The sequence below is a fragment of the Mobula hypostoma genome, chromosome 19 (genome assembly GCF_963921235.1).
Source record: "Mobula hypostoma chromosome 19, sMobHyp1.1, whole genome shotgun sequence".
NCBI classification, from domain to species: Eukaryota; Metazoa; Chordata; class Chondrichthyes; order Myliobatiformes; family Myliobatidae; genus Mobula; species Mobula hypostoma.
In genome coordinates, this window is record NC_086115.1 from 48907966 (window position 1) to 48925684 (window position 17719).

At 40.5% G+C, this 17719-nt stretch overlaps 1 protein-coding gene across 2 annotated transcripts in view; it reads left to right on the forward strand.

Annotated features, from left to right (window-relative positions):
• Positions 1-752: 752 nt before the first annotated feature.
• The window catches only part of dhx32b (DEAH (Asp-Glu-Ala-His) box polypeptide 32b), a 39867-nt gene continuing 22900 nt past the window's right edge, over positions 753-17719 (forward strand). For both annotated transcript variants that reach the window (XM_063071826.1, XM_063071827.1), the window contains exons 1-3: positions 753-1283; positions 7989-8182; positions 11267-11651. In XM_063071826.1, the coding sequence (XP_062927896.1) occupies positions 1005-1283; positions 7989-8182; positions 11267-11651 (858 nt within the window). In that variant the 5' untranslated portion in view covers positions 753-1004. The remainder of the gene's footprint in view (positions 1284-7988; positions 8183-11266; positions 11652-17719) is intronic.

The window sequence follows — 17719 nt, forward strand, 5'->3', positions numbered from 1 at the left end:
AGTTTGTCCTTCCAAAGTGTACCACCTCACACTTCTCCAGGTTGAACTCCGGATGATGGCTGCAACTTGATTTCTTGCTTAAGAAAATGGAATTGATTGTCTTAGGTTGATAATTAATTAATTAGATAATTAATTAATTAATTCGATAAACGTGTCATATAGAGATATCTCACAAAAGCTCTTCTATCTGTTTCTCTTCCCACAGATGCCGCTTGTTTTACTGATTTCCAGCATTTTCAGTTTTTTTTAGTTTAAGTTTCCAATATCTGTATCTCTTTTATACTTTCGTGTACACATATTAATGACACTTGTTCTGAAATCGCAATGCTACTTTCATTGTTCAATGGAGGGAGAGAAACTAAAAGAAACTTTAGCTCGTGACTACCACTTCGTAGAGGTTTACTCTCCGGGTCGGGAAAACCATTCACGGTTTAAGAGTCCGTTCGGACAGCACGAAAATACAATTAAATCTGATCCCATTCACATTCAAATCAACCAGAGGGTTATAATTCGCATTGCTTTCAGGGCTGACACCAGCCGGGTCTGTGGCAGATGTGTTTGTGCAGTCGGTTTCTAAGAGACCCATTAGAATTTCCATACTCTGCAGATTCCAACAAGCAATCCCCGGCCCTCATTGTCAAGAGATTAAGTGGCCACATGACCGTATTATTCTGCACAATACTTCCTCGTTTAGCCGGGACTGTTCAAAGTCAATCAATAACCCGACACGTGGGCTGGGATAGCGGGGAAAATCGAGCAGCGTGGAACCGAAAAAGACGGTCACAGGAATCGCTTTCTCTTATCCAAGTCTTTAAACAGTTGATTTTCAAGAAATACTGATTTGGTTTTCAGATGATTGTTGGGGAAATAGGCGGAAAGTGTGAAGCTGTGCGGTACGTGTGGAGTGGACCGTCATCTCATTGTGGGACCAGGTACTAACCACGGTGTAAAGTGGAGGATTGCTCACCGACTGCTTCGCCCTCTTTGTGCTGACCGGCGCTGGTATGGCTGCTCTCGATCTGTGCGCTGCTAACCAGGACAGTGCCAGGCAAAGCTGCCCGCAGGAATTTGGATCCGACAGTGGGGATGAAGTGTTACCCTGTGACACAGATCTGGAGATGAACCCCTTTGATGGACTGCCTTATTCATCTCGATATTACAAACTCCTGCGAGAAAGGAAAAAGCTACCAGTGTGGGAAGCTAAGGACGTCTTCATGTCGAGTTTAGTGGGCAATAACTTTATCATCCTGTCTGGAGAAGCGGACATCGGCAAAAGCAGCCAGGTAAGAATAACTGAAGTAACTGCAATTGCGTCGAAATTAAACGCTCGTTTAATAATCCTGGCAGGTTGCATGTGTGTAGTATGTGCGGGGGCAGGGGTGGTGATGTAAGTGGCGGCTGGCTTTAAGTTATTTTCCCACTGCGTGGTATCACACTGTTTTGGGAAAAGGCGCCAATACTTTCAAAGGTTTATCTATTCAGTAACTGAAGAAGCCGTGAAGCACAAACGCCCTCGACAGTAGAGGAATGAGTCCAAGCTAGCATGTGTAACCACTCCAACACAGAATTACATTTTCTGCTGCCCTTGCCTTATTTTAAAGCCTGGAATTAGCGTAACTCTGATAGAGAAGGGGACACATTGTCTGTTGTGTGCTTTGCTTATGATCTGAACAAGCTGATTGATCATGATCAAACAAATCCATTCTTTTTCAGAAATTCCTTTCCACTTACCTAAAACTAAGCTGTGGTACTTGAGTTTTTTAAAAACTTAAGACCATGAGATATTAGAGCAGAATTAGGCCATTCGGCCCATCGAGTCTGCTCTGCCATTTGATCGTAGTTGATCCATTTCCCTCTGAACCCCATTCTGTCCCTCGGGATCAATAAAGTATGTCTATTCTCCTAACTTCTTCCTATAGCCTTTCATCCCCGGACTAATCAAGAGCGTGTCGGTCTCTGCTTTAAATACACTCAATGACCTGGCCTTCACAGCCACCTGTGGCAACAAGTTCTGCAGATTCACCATCCTCTAGCTAAATAAATTTCTCCTCATCTCTGTTCTAAAGTATGTCCCTCTGTTCTGAGGTTGCACTCTCCAGTCTTAGGCTGTAGGAAACATCCTTTTCACAATCACTCCAACTAGGCCTTTCAACATTCGACAGTCAAGTAATTTGCTGGTAATTTACTTAGATCTTGCAAATTGTTTACAGAATAATACTTGCTACCTGTTAACAGTGCAAATGGGATCTCTTTTGAGAATGTGGGAGTTCAATATTGAATTTAGTATGTGTCGTTTAGCTTTGTTGGATGATCGAATAATGTTCCTGGATGTTGTGTTGGGCTTTATTGGAGAAGGGCAGAGTGGAAGAGGGTGGAGGATTCAAAGGACAGGAAGTGAAAGCTCAGGATCACCCTTGTGGACTGATTGGAGGTGATCTACAACATGGGCACCCAACCTGCATCTGGTTTCTCCAAATGTCATGGTGACCACGGGGGAGTGCACTGAATTGGAATAGGCAGCTGCTTCACCTCGAATTTGGTTTTGGATCCCTGGATGATGGGAAGTAAAGAGGCACCAGGGCACGTTGCATCACTTATGACTACGTGGAAGGTGGTGTGAGAGGAGGCACAAGGGTGAACGGTGAGAGCAGCTGTGTTGGAATGTTGGGTGGGAGGGTAAGATATTTCTGGTATATTACATGGTTCAGGATTCACTCAAGGTGGAGGTTAGTGAGATAGAAGGTAGAAGAAGCATGTGAGAGTGGAAATGCTAGTATTGCTCCAGAAATAGCTCAGACACTTGTCATACGCAGCAGAGTAGGAGCCACGCTCGGGCTAAACTTTGCAATGCTCATTCCATCACAAGTACATTCATCCCACTGGACAAGTGAGACATAGAGTATATGCAGTATTCTCAATCCCATCAGGGTCCTATAATTGGTGCAAGATGTCTCCAGCTAAACGCTTGGCAATTTGCCTTCCTAATTGATTTTCTACCTGCACATTTGCTTTTATTGGTTTGAACACGAGGACACACCAATAATTCAAAATCATCACCTTTCAGTCTCTCACTTTTGAGAAAATACTGTGCCTTAGTATTTTTCTTTATGGAAATTGAGATGAGAGAAGGTGTAGTCAAGAATAGCAAAAGCCTGAGGTTTTGCTTGAACTTTCTGCTGTTAGTCTGTTCCCTTGTATGAAGATAGTAAGAAATGGGCAAAGTCAGAAATTGGCATAAAAAGGAGAGTAGGGTGGAAATTGGCAATAAAAGTGATGAAAGTTCTTCCAAGTTCACATGGGAACAGAAAACAACACCAATACAGTCTTCGGTGTATTGGGATAAAGAGGTGAGGGAGGGAGACTGGAAAATGGAGATGGTGTTACAGTGAAATAAATCAGGGAATGGAACTGATGGTATAGCTGTAAAAGCCAACACGGACTCCACAGGCTGAATGCTTTCTTTCTAGGTTAAAAGAAAATATAAAACAAAAAATAAAAGTGGATTGGTCTCACAATGTGACTGTTTAGCTGTATATTGCGGAGAAGTTAAAGGTGAGAATAAATTCAGCCAGGTTTAGGAAGGTTGGTGGAAGGGGTGGGCGTTTGCCTCTGTTCAAGAAAGAAGCAAAGGATGCTCTGATCATTCTGCTGCTGCCTAACACAGAGTGTTTCTATCATTTTCAGTTATTTCCAGAAATGCAGTGTTTGGTGCTTCACCATTATAGCATTGATTTTTCTCTGTCCTTACTTCCTTTTTCTTCTTCTGTACCTCCACTGGAAAGTGACTTCTGATTAATTAGCTTTCACTCTCTCCCCTCCACCAGCACCAACACTTCCAGTGTCGTTCAGTTTTGTTGGTCTCCAACCTACTGCAGACATCAACTCCTTTGGTTTTTCCTTCTCTCCCGCTCGTACCTTTTCTGTGAAGCAAGTCATTTCAATTTGTAACTTTTCTTAGGTTTGAAACATTAATTCTCCTTTTCTTTCCATTGATGCCGCCTGACCTGCTGAGTGTTTGCAACATTTTGTTTACATTTTACGTTTCCTCTATTTGCTATTTTTTTGCTTCTGTCACTATTAATGGAATTTAGATTTGACATAATTTTCTATTAAATGTAATACATATCCCATGTTCATAATCATAGTCATACTTTATTGATCCCGGGGGAAATTGGTTTTTGTTACAGTTGCAACATAAATTGTTAAATAGTAATATGTAAGTTATGCCAGGAAATAAGTCCAGGACCAGCCTATTGGCTCAGGGTGTCTGACCCTCCAAGGGAGGAGTTGTAAAGTTTGATGGCCACAGGCAGGAATGACTTCCTATGACGCTCTGTGTTGCATTTCGGTGGAATGAGTCTCTGGCTGAATGTACTCCTGTGCCCAACCAGTACATTATGTAGTGGATGAGAGACATTGTCCAAGATGGCATGCAACTTGGACAGCATCCTCTTTTCAGACACCACCGTCAGAAAGTCCAGTTCCATCCCCACAACATCACTGGCCTTACGAATGAGTTTGTTGATTCTGTTGGTGTCTGCTGCCCTCAGCCTGCTGCCCCAGCACACAACAGCAAACATGATAGCACTGGCCACCACAGACTCAGAACATCCTCAGCATCGTCCGGCAGATGTTAAAGGACCTCAGCCTCCTCAGGAAATAGAGATGGCTCTGACACATCTTGTAGACAGCCTCAGTGTTCTTTGACCAGTCCAGTTTATTGTCAATTCGTATCCCCAGGTATTTGTAATCCTCCACCATGTCCACACCGACCCCCTGGATGGAAACGGGTCACCGGTGCCTTAGCTCTCCTCAGGTCTACCACCAGCTCCTTAGTCTTTTTCACATTAAGCTGCAGATAATTCTGCTCACGCCATGTGACGAAGTTTCCTACTGTAGCCCTGTACTCAGCCTCATCTCCCTTGCTGATGCATCCAACTATGGCAGAGTCATCCGAAAACTTCTGAAGATGACAAGACTCCGTGCAGTAGTTGAGGTCCGAGGTGTAAATGGTGAAGAAAAAGGGAGACAAGACAGTCCCCTGTGGAGCCCCAGTGCTGCTGATCACTCTGTCGGATGCACAGTGTTGGAAGCACACGTATTGTGGTCTGCCAGTCAGGTAATCAAGAATCCATGATACCAGGGAAGCATCCACCTGCATCGCTGTCAGCTTCTCCCCCAGCAGAGCAGGACGGATGGTGCTGAACGCACTGGAGAAGTCAAAAAACATGACCCTTACAGTGCTCGCTGGCTTGTCCAGGTGGGCGTAGACACGGTTCAGCAGGTAGACGATGGCATCCTCAACTCCTAGTCGGGGCTGGTAGGCGAACTGGAGGGGATCTAAGTGTGTAGATACATAATGTACACACAGAACTCAATTATTTACTTGCCTCTGCTGTATTTTTCAAAAAAGTATCGAACTGTTGCAACTCTCCATTCAAAAACAAACTATTTACTAAATTCCTATTGACACTTTTATCATGAAAACATTTATATGATTAGATCCACCTTAATGACTAGAATTAGATATTTCAGTGTTTAACCATTCAGCGTGCAGGGTGTGGATAGGTCTCCACCAAAGCAGGTGTAAGGCACTCCTTCCCTCTACTAGCCTGCAGGTCACCCTTGGGCAAGGTGTAGCACCTGCTTAGCACTTTCTTTCCCAAAATGATTTTAAATATCTGGGAGAATTCAGAGGTTCATTATCAGTCACAACCAGTGCTGGAGAAATGCTAATAATGCCAATAATCCTGTGGAACCCTGTTCTCATGACCCGGATCTGGGCTGTACCCTCCAAATATCCGGACCTGCCTCTCGGTTTTTTTGCACTACCTTACTTTCCATTTTTCTATTTTCTATTCACGAATTATAATTTAATTTTTTAGTATTTACTAATTTTTACTATTAATAATGTTTAATATTTGTAATCCAGGGAGTGGGAAGCGCAGAATCAAATATTGCTGTGATGATTGTACGTCCTAGTGTCAATTGTTTGGCGACAATAAAGTATTAAGTATAATAAAGAGAGTCAGGAAGGAATGTGAAGAAATAACTACAGAAATAAAACAGGTTACGTAGTCTGTGGAGGGGGAATCAGTTGGCATTTTAGATTGTGATAAAAAATCATTGGCATGAAGTGCTAATTCTGTTTCTCACTCCACAGCTATTGCCTGACCTGCTGTATACTGTTTTTATTTCAGAATTTTTATCATTTGGTTTAAAAAAAAATTTAGGTGATTTGAGAGGACCAGATATGAGAGTGAGCAAGTTTTTCTTTTCAACTAGACGTTCCCTATTCTGCATGTGTTTCGGACTCCTAGAATTTCCTTTCCTTTTTACAAGGGGTTATTGATAGGTTTGTGGCCTAAGGTAGAAGGAGTCTATTTTAGAAAACCTAGCACATTTATTTTTCCTACACTTACACGCTTAGTCCAGCGGTCATGGAGCATATGGATCCCTTCTTTGTAGAAGTCGGTGTCTTGGACCTCCAGAAGTGGTCCACAGCAGGGGTGATTGATAAGTTCATGGCTTAAGGTAAAAGGATATGAGTTATTAACTTCAAAATTTCTGCATTTTCACTCAGAGTTGAACTGCACGTGCATGTAATGAGAGCTGTATAACATCTCCTACCGTAGACCACAAACTTATTAATCACCTCTGCTGTGGACCACCTGGAGGTCCAAGACGCTCTCGTTAGATGCACGTGCAATTCAACTCTTTGAGTGATAATGCAGAAAGTTTGAAGTTAATAACTCATCTCCTTCTACCTTTGGCTACAAACTTATCAATCACCCCTGCTGTGGACCACCTCTACAAGGAAGGAATCCGTATGCTCCACGACCGCTGGACTAAGTGTGTACACGTAGGAGGGGACTATGTTGAAAAATAAATGTGCTAGGTTTTCTAAAATTGACTCCTTCTACCTTAGGCTACGGACTTATCAATCACCCCTCGTAAAAGAAATTGAAATTATGTTTACAAAAATCAATCTAAGTAAAGGAAGCTTCATTATTTTATACCTTGTGATATAAATTGCATTCTTCAGCTTAACAAAGAGCATGCATGGAATACAGATCTGTGAATTTTTTACCTATCTTACTCTTATCAGAATCCATTTTGCATATTGATCGCTCCACAGCTTTTCAGTAACCTTTGAAAGTTTATTTTTAAACTTTTAAGGTAACTTAAAAATCTATTGTGGTGTCGGGAGGTGGAGGGAGAAGAGAAAGAAGAATTGAGAACAGAATAACCCCAAAAATTAAAGGGAAGCAGAATAACATGGTAAAAGTAACAAATATTAATATAGCTAAAATGGCCAACAATAAAACCTGAAGATTGTATTGATAAATGAAAAGGATATTGTTAAGGAGACCCATAGGAGATTTATTTGGGTTTGAGTTTTGCGAGAATTTGAATTGGAACAGCAAGTTAGCTCATGATATAATAAGGCTGTTGATTGTACATCTAACATCACTGTCAAAATCACAGAAACCCAGGACTATTGCAGAACATGCTGAATTACAGTCTTCATTACAGCACTGTGATTTTAATCACTGATCCGTTTTTAAAATAAAATGATGGAGCTAATTGAATTAGGGAAGCTTTCTACAGATACCTTTTATTTCCAAGCTAACCATCACGTATAGCTGGCCGGTGGTGTTGTGACATCTGCATGGGACTTAAAAGCAAGTGTTCCCAGGTTTGAATCCGGCCGGCAACTTGCCTTTGTAAACAAAAAACAAACAGCAAGGTTGCTGCCCGATACACCACAAGGCGTGGAAAGGATGACCAACCATCATGAATAGGTACTTACAGATTGACATGAGTGTATCCAAATTGACATAATTCAAAATCTTTATTATTTAGTATTTTGTCAGTTCTGAAACTATTTAATATCTAAGTCTAGGCTTGGTTGTGCAAGCATGCTGTGCTGAAACATTGCATTCAAAGCCTGTGGTGGTCACAATTGCTTCCTTTATCTTTTGCAGATTCCCCAGTGGTGTGCTGAGTATTGTTTCTCCTCCAGGTATCAGCATGGGGTTGTTGTGTGCACACAGACACACAAGCAGACAGCTGTTGACCTTGCTCTTCGTGTGGCGGATGAGATGGATGTCAACATCGGGCACGAAGTGGGCTACGTAATCCCATATGAAAACTGTTGCATGAATGAAACTATCCTGAGGTTTGTGTGCTTCTGTCTACTTACGGTGACCTTTGTGCAACCATCACTCGAATACAAACGGAAACCACTAAATGGGGACTGCAGCTGCATGCCTCTTTTTAAAAAGCTGACACCATATGCTGCTCCGTAGCATTTACGTTACATTTTACAAGGAATGACAATAGAATCCAGTGTTAATGAGAGACAAAGAGAGTGGCGATGATGAGCAAGAGGAGAGTAAGTTAAAGGAAGTCTAAATTTGAACAAAGGATTGGATATCATTTAACATCAGATTCAGATAGTAAATTAAGTGTTTCATAAATACATGGGTTGATTTAAGATAGGTTTTTTTTTTAGAAGCCAGAGATACCTGTCCAAACCTCTATTGGTCTAATGTAAACATGATGAAAACTCCATGCTGAAAACATCCAAACAATAACTTATATTTATAACTTTAGAATCCACATTAACATTTTGTGAAGGATTATATCCTGTATCGAAACTCTAAACCAATGACGTGACTGTAGAATAATACTTTCACAATTTAACCTCATACTTTATTGACACAATTATATGTAACTTTATATATGTTTATGATAATTAAATAGAAAATTTATGGTACAGAAAATCATGATAAAAATATAACTTTCCTTTTCCTGTCACTCCATGCTATTTTTTTTATGGTTTTTTACCTTCATTTATATTTGAATAGACTGTGAATTATTCCTCATCCCTCAAGACGGGTTACTTGATATCAGATCTCTATTTTCAAATTGCTCCTTAAGAAGAACTGGAGAAGCCAAGGGAATGAGGGTCGATTACTTCCACCTCTCTTTTCTAGGGAAAGAGATTTTTCTTCTATCCATACGACTCAAATATATTTTGCACTAAATGCAAAATACGTTTCTCTGTACTGCCTCTCCTCACATTTCTAGGTAAGGTTGTCAACTGAATTAGTATGTCAAAAATAATTTCAATTCATTAACAATCTGTGGTCTCTGTCATGGGATCCCGTCAGTCATGAAAAATGTGCTGTACATAAGACCATGAGATAGAGGAGCTTAATTAGGCCATTAGGCCTATCAAGTCTGCTCCCCCATTTCATCATGGCTGATCCAATTTTCCTCTCTGCCCCAGTCTCCAGCCATCTCCCCATATCCCTTCATGCCCTGACCAATCAAGAATCTATCAATCTCTGCCTTAAATATACATAAAGACTTCTGGCCTCCACAGCTGCCTGTGGCGAAGAATTCCACAGTTTTACCACTCCCTGGCTAAAGAAACTCCTCCTCATATCTGTTCTAAAAGGACGCCCCTCTATTCAGAGGCTGTGTCCTCTGATCTTACACTCTCCACTTTCACACTATCAAGGCTTTCACCATTCGATAGGTTTCAATGAGGTCACCCCTCATTCTTCTGAATTCCAGCAAGTCCTCTTGAAATGAATGCTAACATTCCATTTGCTTTCCTCACCACAGCTCAACCTGCACACTGACCTTTACGGAATCCTGCAGAAGGACTCCCAAGTCCCTTTTGCACCTCAGTTCTTTTGTATATTCTCCCCATTTAGAAAATAGTCAACCCTTTTATTTCTTCCACCAAAATGTATGTTCATACACTTCCTGACACTGTATTCCATCTGCCATTTCTTTGCCCATTCTCCTAATCCGTCCAAGTCCTTCTGTAGCCTCTCTACTGCCTCAAAACCACCTGCCCCTCCACCTATCTTCACATCGTCTGTAAACTTTGCAACAAAGCCATCAATTCCATCATCCAAATCATTGACATGTAATGTAAAAAGAATTGGTCCCAACACAGACCCCCCAGTGGAACATCATTAGTCACTGGCAGCCAGCCAGAAAAGGTTCCCTTTTCCCCACTCTTTGCCTCCTGCTACTGCTTTGTCCATGCTAGAATGTTCCCTGTAATACCATGTGCTCATAGCTTGTTAAGCAGCTTGTATGGCACCTTGTCAAAGGCCACCTGAAAATACAAGTACACAACATCAACAGGTTCTCCTTTGTCTATCTTGCTTGTTCTTTCTTCAAAGAATTCCAACAGATTTATCAGGCAAGATCTCCCCAGTTTATTATGTGCCTCCAAGTATCCTAAAACCTCATCCTTAATAATCAACTCCAACATCTTTGCTACCACTGGGGTCAGACTAACTGACCTATAGTTTCCTTTCTTTCTGCCTCTCTCCCTTCTTGAAGAGTGGAATGACATTTGTAATTTTCCATTCTTCTGGAACCATTCCAGAATCTGGTAATTCTTGAGAGATCATTACTACTGTCTCCATAATCTCTTAGCCACCTCTTTCAGAACCCTGGCGTTTACACCATTTGGTCCAGGTGATTTCTCTTCCTCCAGGCCTTTTAGTTTTCCAAGAACATTTTCTCTTGCCATGGTAACTTCACACACTTCATGACCCCTGACACCTGGAACTTCCACCATACTGCATGTTTTCCACAGTGAAGACTGATACAAAATGCTTATTCCATTCATCCAGTGTTTCGTTATTCCCCATTACTGCCTCTCCAGCATCATTTTCGAGTGGTCCTCTCTTTTACACTTCGTGTATCTGACAAAACTTTTGGTATCCTCTTTAATATTATTGGCTAGCTTACTTTCATGTTCCATCTTTATCTCAATGACTTTTTTTAGTTGCCTTCTGTTGGTTTTTAAAAGCTTCCCAATCCTCTGACTTTCCATGAATTTTTGCTCAATTATATGCCCTCTCTTTGGCTTTTATTTTGGCTTTGACTTCTCTTGTTAGCCAGGGTTGTGTCATTTTTCTTTGAGAATACTTCTTCCTCTTTGGGATGTGTCTATCCTGTGTCTTCCGAATTGCTTCCAGATATTCCAGCCATTGCTGCTGTGCCATCATCTCTGCCAGTGTTCTTTTCCAATCAATTCTGGCCAAGGCGTGTCTTGTGCCTCTGTAATTCCCTTTACTCCATTGTAATACTGATGCATCTGACTTCGAGGATGAAGAGAAGGGTTCTATTTTAGGGAAAAAAAAAATCTGTGATCTTTAACGGATTTGTTTTATCCTTTAAGCATGTTCAAATCAAGCCATCCAAATAACATTCTCCTATGTCTCAGGTATAGCACGGATGATATGCTCCTTCGGGAGATGATGTCGAACCCTCTACTGGAACACTATGCAGTTATCATCGTGGATGAAACTCACAGACGAACCGTTTCCACAGATGTGCTGCTGGGTCTTCTGAAAGACATCGTGAGACAGAGACCAGAACTAAAGGTTGTTATAATAACCTCCCCTCACATGTCCAGTAAGCTGCAGGCCTATTACGGTGACAGTCCTCTAATACAAGTGGAGACTGGAGAGTCCATTGGGTGCCCATTCGAAATTGTTTACAGTTGCATGCCTCAAGAAAACTATTTCTTCTCAGCACTTAGACTGTTGTTTAAAATACACAGCACAATGGAGGAGGGTGATGTTGCTATTTTTCTATCCTGTGAAAAGGTAAGCCTTTTGTTTTTTTTTTCTTGAATCCCTGCTGCTAACAAAGTAGAAATGTTGTTGAATGTGCAAATCGCATGGCAATAACGAAACAATCATGAGAACCAAATAGCAGAAGTGAGTATAACTATAGGTGATGGCGTCTCATCCATTTAAATGCAGGTTTATTGAATACTTTAGACTGCAGATGAAACACTCAATGATTCAGGAATGGTTTTATCCCCTCTGCCATTCGATTTCAGAATGGACATTGAATCCACAAACCCTACCTCACTACTTCTTGAAAATTTTTATTTTTGAACTACTTATTTAATTTAACTATTTACTGTAATTCAGTTTATTTCTCTATTATTATGTATTGCATGTAATGATTTATTGAGGTACAATGAGGAACAGGCACTTCCGACCCTTTCAGCTGCACTGTCCAGCAATCCCCAGTTTAACCATAGCCTAGTCACGGGACAGTTTATAATGATCAATTAATCTGACAACCGTATGTCTTTGGAAACTGGAGCACCCGAAGAAAACCCACACAATCACGGGCAGAACATACAAAATCATTACAGGCAGTGGTGGGAATTGAACCTGAGTCACTGGTACTGTAAAGCATCGTGCTTCTACTGCTGCCGCAAAGACGACAAATTTCACAGCATATGTCGGTGATATTAAATCTGGTTCTAATTATTGCTCCTGGTCCTTCAATTGCAGTGTCATATTGCACTGGTTACTTGAGGAACATAAACATGTAAATTACTTGGCTCTTTTAATATATAAACTGGTTAATCCAGTTTTCTCACATCATCTTGTGAAGAATGGAGCTACTTCCTGTTCCCCTTGCTCCACTTCTTTGTTCACAAATATGGCACGCTTCCAGAAATGTTTAATCATTGTTCTTCAGAGGTTTGCTGTGCAATTTTATATCTGCTGCCATGTGCCCAATTTCTTCTGCCTTCATCCATGTCACTGGTGCTCTAGTAACACTGATCCTCTAGGAGGGGGTGTAACCTCTTTGATAAGCAGCACCTAGAGATGATATTCTTGGGGGATTGTCCAGTGAGATCGTATGGGTAGAACTTAGAAACACGAGTGGGAGGGTCACTCTAGGACCTTATTTTAGATTCCCTCACCCCCAGTAGTCAGTGAGAACTTAAGGAATAGGTATATAGAGAAATTGCTCAAATTGTAAGAGTAGTAGGGTTTTATTAGTGAGAGATTTTAATTCCCCTGGCATCAACTGCACCACCCAGAATGTTAAGGGACTGGACGAAAGGATATTTGTGAAAAGTGTTCACCGAATCAATATAGTGGGCCATAATCAGGAGGGTGCAATACTGGATCTCTGCTTGGGGGATAAGGCAGAACAACTAGCTGAGGGGGCAGACAGATATTCTCAACCTGGGGTTCATGGCACAAATAAGAGTTGGGAACCCCTGCTCCAGAGACTATAATTCGATAAGTTTTCAGGTACAGTAATGATGGAAAAGGATAGAGCAGGTCTATGGCTTAGAGTCCTAAACTGGAGCGGGCCTGTTTTGGAGGAGAATTAGACAGCATTTAGCAGAGGTTGATTTGGTGATCCCAGATGAAGGGAAAGGAACAAATGGGAAGTGGAAGGACTTTAAGAGTGTGATGGGAAGCATCCAGGAGCAGCATGTTCCTGTTAAGGCGAAAGGTAAACCTGGCAGGTTTAGGGAACTTTAGCTAACGAGAGATATTAAGGCTCTGGTCAAGAAAAAGAAGGAATCATATATTGGGTTTAGGAGGTCAGAGATGAGGAAATCCCTTGATGGCTATAAAAAGATAAAGAATACTCTTGAGAGGGAAATCAGGAAGGCAAAGAGAGGGTATAAAATGGATCTGGCATGCAAGCTTAAGGAAAATCTCAGGAGGTTCTCTAGCTATAGTAAGTGTAAGAAGGTGGTTAAGGAGTGAGTAGGTCTCCTCAGATTGGCAGAACTGCTGACCTCTTGAGCTCCAGGAGGTGGAAGGATTTCTAACAAGTATTTCTCCTTGGTATTTACGGGGGTGGTGGGGGATCATGGTTGCTAAAGAGATAAGGAAAACAAGTCGAGATGTTTTGGAGAACCTTCATATGATCAGGTGATATGTAGGAGGTGGTATTTCTAGCCTTACAATGCACTAAGGTGAATGAATCCCCAGGGCCTGATCAAGTGTATCCTCAGATATCGTGAGAGGCTAGAGAAGTAATTGTGGGGGCCTTCACAGCCTTCATTGTCAGCCATTACTGAAGTTCTCAAAGATTAATGTTCTGTTGTTTAAGAAGGGTAGCAAGGACATGCCAGGGAACTACAGGCCAGTTAACCTGACATCAGTAATAGTAGTTAGTAGGTTAATTGGTCATTGTAAATTGCCTTGTGAAATAGAGGGGTAGCTGGGTGGTGCGGTTCATTGGGCCAGAGGGGCCTGTTTCATGCTGCATAGTTAAATAGAGGATAAATCTCTTAAAGCTGAGCACTCTAAATACAGGCCCTTCAGCCCAAAAGTCCATGCATACCAAATGATTCCAATTTCTTGCATTTGGCCCATATTCCTCTAAATCCCATCCCCCTAAGTACCTATCCTAGTGCTTCTTAAATGATAGCATTGTATCCACCTCAACTACTTGTTCCATACATTCCCCACCCACTGCATGAAAAAGTTACCCCTCGGGTCACTATTAAATCTCGCCCCTCTCACCCTGACTCTGTGCCCTGTAATTTTGATCTTCCCTACCTTGGGAAATGATGTCCATCTTATCAATGACTCTCACAACTTAAACTTTCTATAAAGTGCCTCTTATTCTCCTAATTCTAAGGAATAAAGACCTAGCCTGATCAACTTATCATGAATAGCAAGAGGTCCAACACTGACTGCTGCAGCACACCACTGATCACCTACCTCAATTCTGAGAAACCACCTTCCACTACCATTCTCTGCTTCCCTCCTCCGAGCCAGTTTTGAATCCACTTAATCAGCTGTCCCTGAATTCCTTGGGATGTAACCTTCCAGACAAGCCTACCATGGGGGATCTTATTGAAGACCTTACTAAAGTCAAAATAGAGAAATCTAGCACCAAACCTTCATCTATCTCTTTGGTTACCTCTTCAAAAAAACTCTGTGAAATTTTTGCCAAGCATGACTTTCCAAGCCCAAAGTCATACTGGCTTCTCCTAATCAAACTCATTCTATCCAAATTCTACTCAGAGTTTCCTCCAATAACTTGCCCATTACTGACATCAGGTTGACTGGCCTGTGGTTCCCTGCCTTGTCCTTCTTTGCTAATAACTTAGCAAAAACTTTAGAATCAACATTTAATAAAGATATTGGTCTATAAGATGCACATTGAGCAGGATCTTTATCCTCCTTTAATATTAAAGAGATAGACGCTCTATTAAAAGATTCAGGAAGTTTACCAAGTTTCAATGAAGCCTCAAAAACCCTACAGAGCCAAGTGATTAATGAAGGAGCAAAACATTTATAAAATTCTACGGTAAACCCATCAGGGCCAGGAACTTTCCCCAAATTCATAGAGAAAATAACATGCTTAATCTCATCCATGGTAATAGGAGTATCTAACATAGAAGCCATATCCTGTGAAATCTCAGGGAAGTCTAAATTATCTAAAAAATCATTCATATATTTAGAATCTCGAGGAGACTCTGATTGATATAAGGAAGAGTAAAAATCACAGAAGGTTTGATTAATCCCCACATGATCAAGTATTAGTCGATCATTTTGGTTATAAATCTGATTAATTTGAGATTTAGCATAATTAGACTTCAATTGATTAGCCAACAATTTACCAATTTTGTCACTGTGTAAATAAAATTCACTTCTTGTTTTCTTTAATTGGTTTACAATCAAGGACGAGAGTAATAAACTGTGTTCCATTTGAAGTTCAGTTCTTTGTTTATATAACTCCTCAGAAGGAGCTATAACATATTTCTTATCAATTTCCTTAATCTTGTCCACAATTACCAACTCCTCCTGCTTCTGCTTCTTCCTCAAAGCAGCAGAATACGAGATAATCTGACCACGAATATAAGCTTTAAAAGTATCCCAAAGAGTGTTAACAGAAATATCCTCTGTATGGTTAATTGTAAAAAAAAGATCAATCTGTTCATTCATAAAGTTAACAAAGTCCGAGTCCTGAAGCAACAGCGAATTAAAACGCCATTGTCTATTATTTTGTATATTGGCCTGAATTTTAATAGAAAGCTTAAGTGGAGCATGATCCGAAATGGTTATAGAATCATAATCACATTTAATCACTGAGGGAATAAGACGAGAATCAATAAAGAAATAATCAATTCTTGAATAGGAATGATGAACATGTGAAAAAAAAGAAAAATCTTTTTCCTGAGGATGCAAAAAGGGTCAAATGTCCGTCGACCCAGAATCAGAAAGAAATGAATTAATCAAAGTTGCAGATTTATTAGGTAAGGTCCGTAAAGGAGCCGAACGGTCCAAAACTGGAGACAAACAGGTATTAAGATCTCCGCCCCAGATCAATGAAAACTCATTCAAATTCGGAAACTGATTAAATAATGATTTATAAAATTCCGGACAATCCATATTAGGAGCATAAACATTAACCAAAACTACTTTTTTATTAAATAGTAAACCACTAACCAATAGAAATCTACCATTCGGATCAGAAATAATACCATGCTGTATAAAAGTAACTGAGGAGTCTATAAAAATAGAGACGCCTCGAATCTTAGCATTGGAGTTCAAATGAAACTGTTGTCCCTTCCAGAATTTAAAAAAAACGTAGTCTGTCCCCCCTCCGCACTCGGGTCTCTTGTAAGAATAAAATTTGTGCTTTAAGTCTCCGGAACACTTTAAAAACTTTTTTCCTTTTAATAGGATGATTAAAACCATTAGTATTCCAGGAGCCAAAATTAATAATAGACTCCATAAACCCTAAAGTCAACCCATAACAAGGAGGATTGACGATAGGCTCGACCCACGAACCCGGAGAGGGAACAGAACATACAAGAGATACCGGGAAGAAGAACGCAACCAATACTTCAATAATGTATATAGCCCAAGAAGAAAGAAACTAAAAAGTGAAGCCCCTCCCACCACCCCCCACCCCATGTCCCCAAAGCTAAGTCTAACGCAGACCAGCCCGAAAGAAGCAAGCACTAAAACTACCCCCATGACTTCCGGTATACGCTCCCTAAAAAAAAGTGTAAATATAAAAAAGATCAGCTGATTATAAAACAGTAAAAGAATAAAAAAAGATAACTCAATTAAAATAAACACATAACAGAATAAAAGCCAGAAAATATATGAAAAAAAACCACAATAAACCCCAGACCCATGAATAAACAAAACAAAAATAATAAGATTATTAACATAAACTAGTTATAAAAACCTACAAAACAAAATAGATTTAAAAAAAAAACTACAAAATTTAAGGCCACAAAGGAAATACGTAAAATGACAATAAGGAAGTAACCACCCAGAATCCCCTGGGAAAAAGAAAGAAATGACGCAGTTAAAAAGAAAGTTTAGCAACCATATTAAGTAATCAAAAATAAACTTTTCTGCCCATATAAGGCAAAAAAAATTAAGACCGACAAATTCACAGCCTCCGATCAGCGGAGATAGTTAAAAAATTACAATTAAGATGTTGAAGGTGAAAATTGATCCAAATAGCTCTGGGCATCCGATGGAGAGTCAAAAAAACGGAGGGGTCCATCCAACGTACGAATCCTTAGACGTGCAGGGTAAAGCAGCGCTGGTCTTAAATCCATCTTGTAGAGTTCCGACATCACAGATCTGTAACGAACCCGTTGATCCCGGATTGGTTTACTGAAATCTTCCACGAATCGGAATTTAAGATCCAGAAAATCAATGAAACCCTTAGATCGAACGAATCGAAACAGTTTCTCCTTGTCTTGAAAGTAATGAAACTGTAAAATAACATGTCGAGGTCTATCTGACCTAGGCGAGTATGATGGAACTCTGTGAACACGATCCAATAACGGTGGTTGGTCAGGAAATACAGTAGGAAATGCATCTTTTAAAAGTTGAGAAAAATACTTCATAGGGTTATCAGA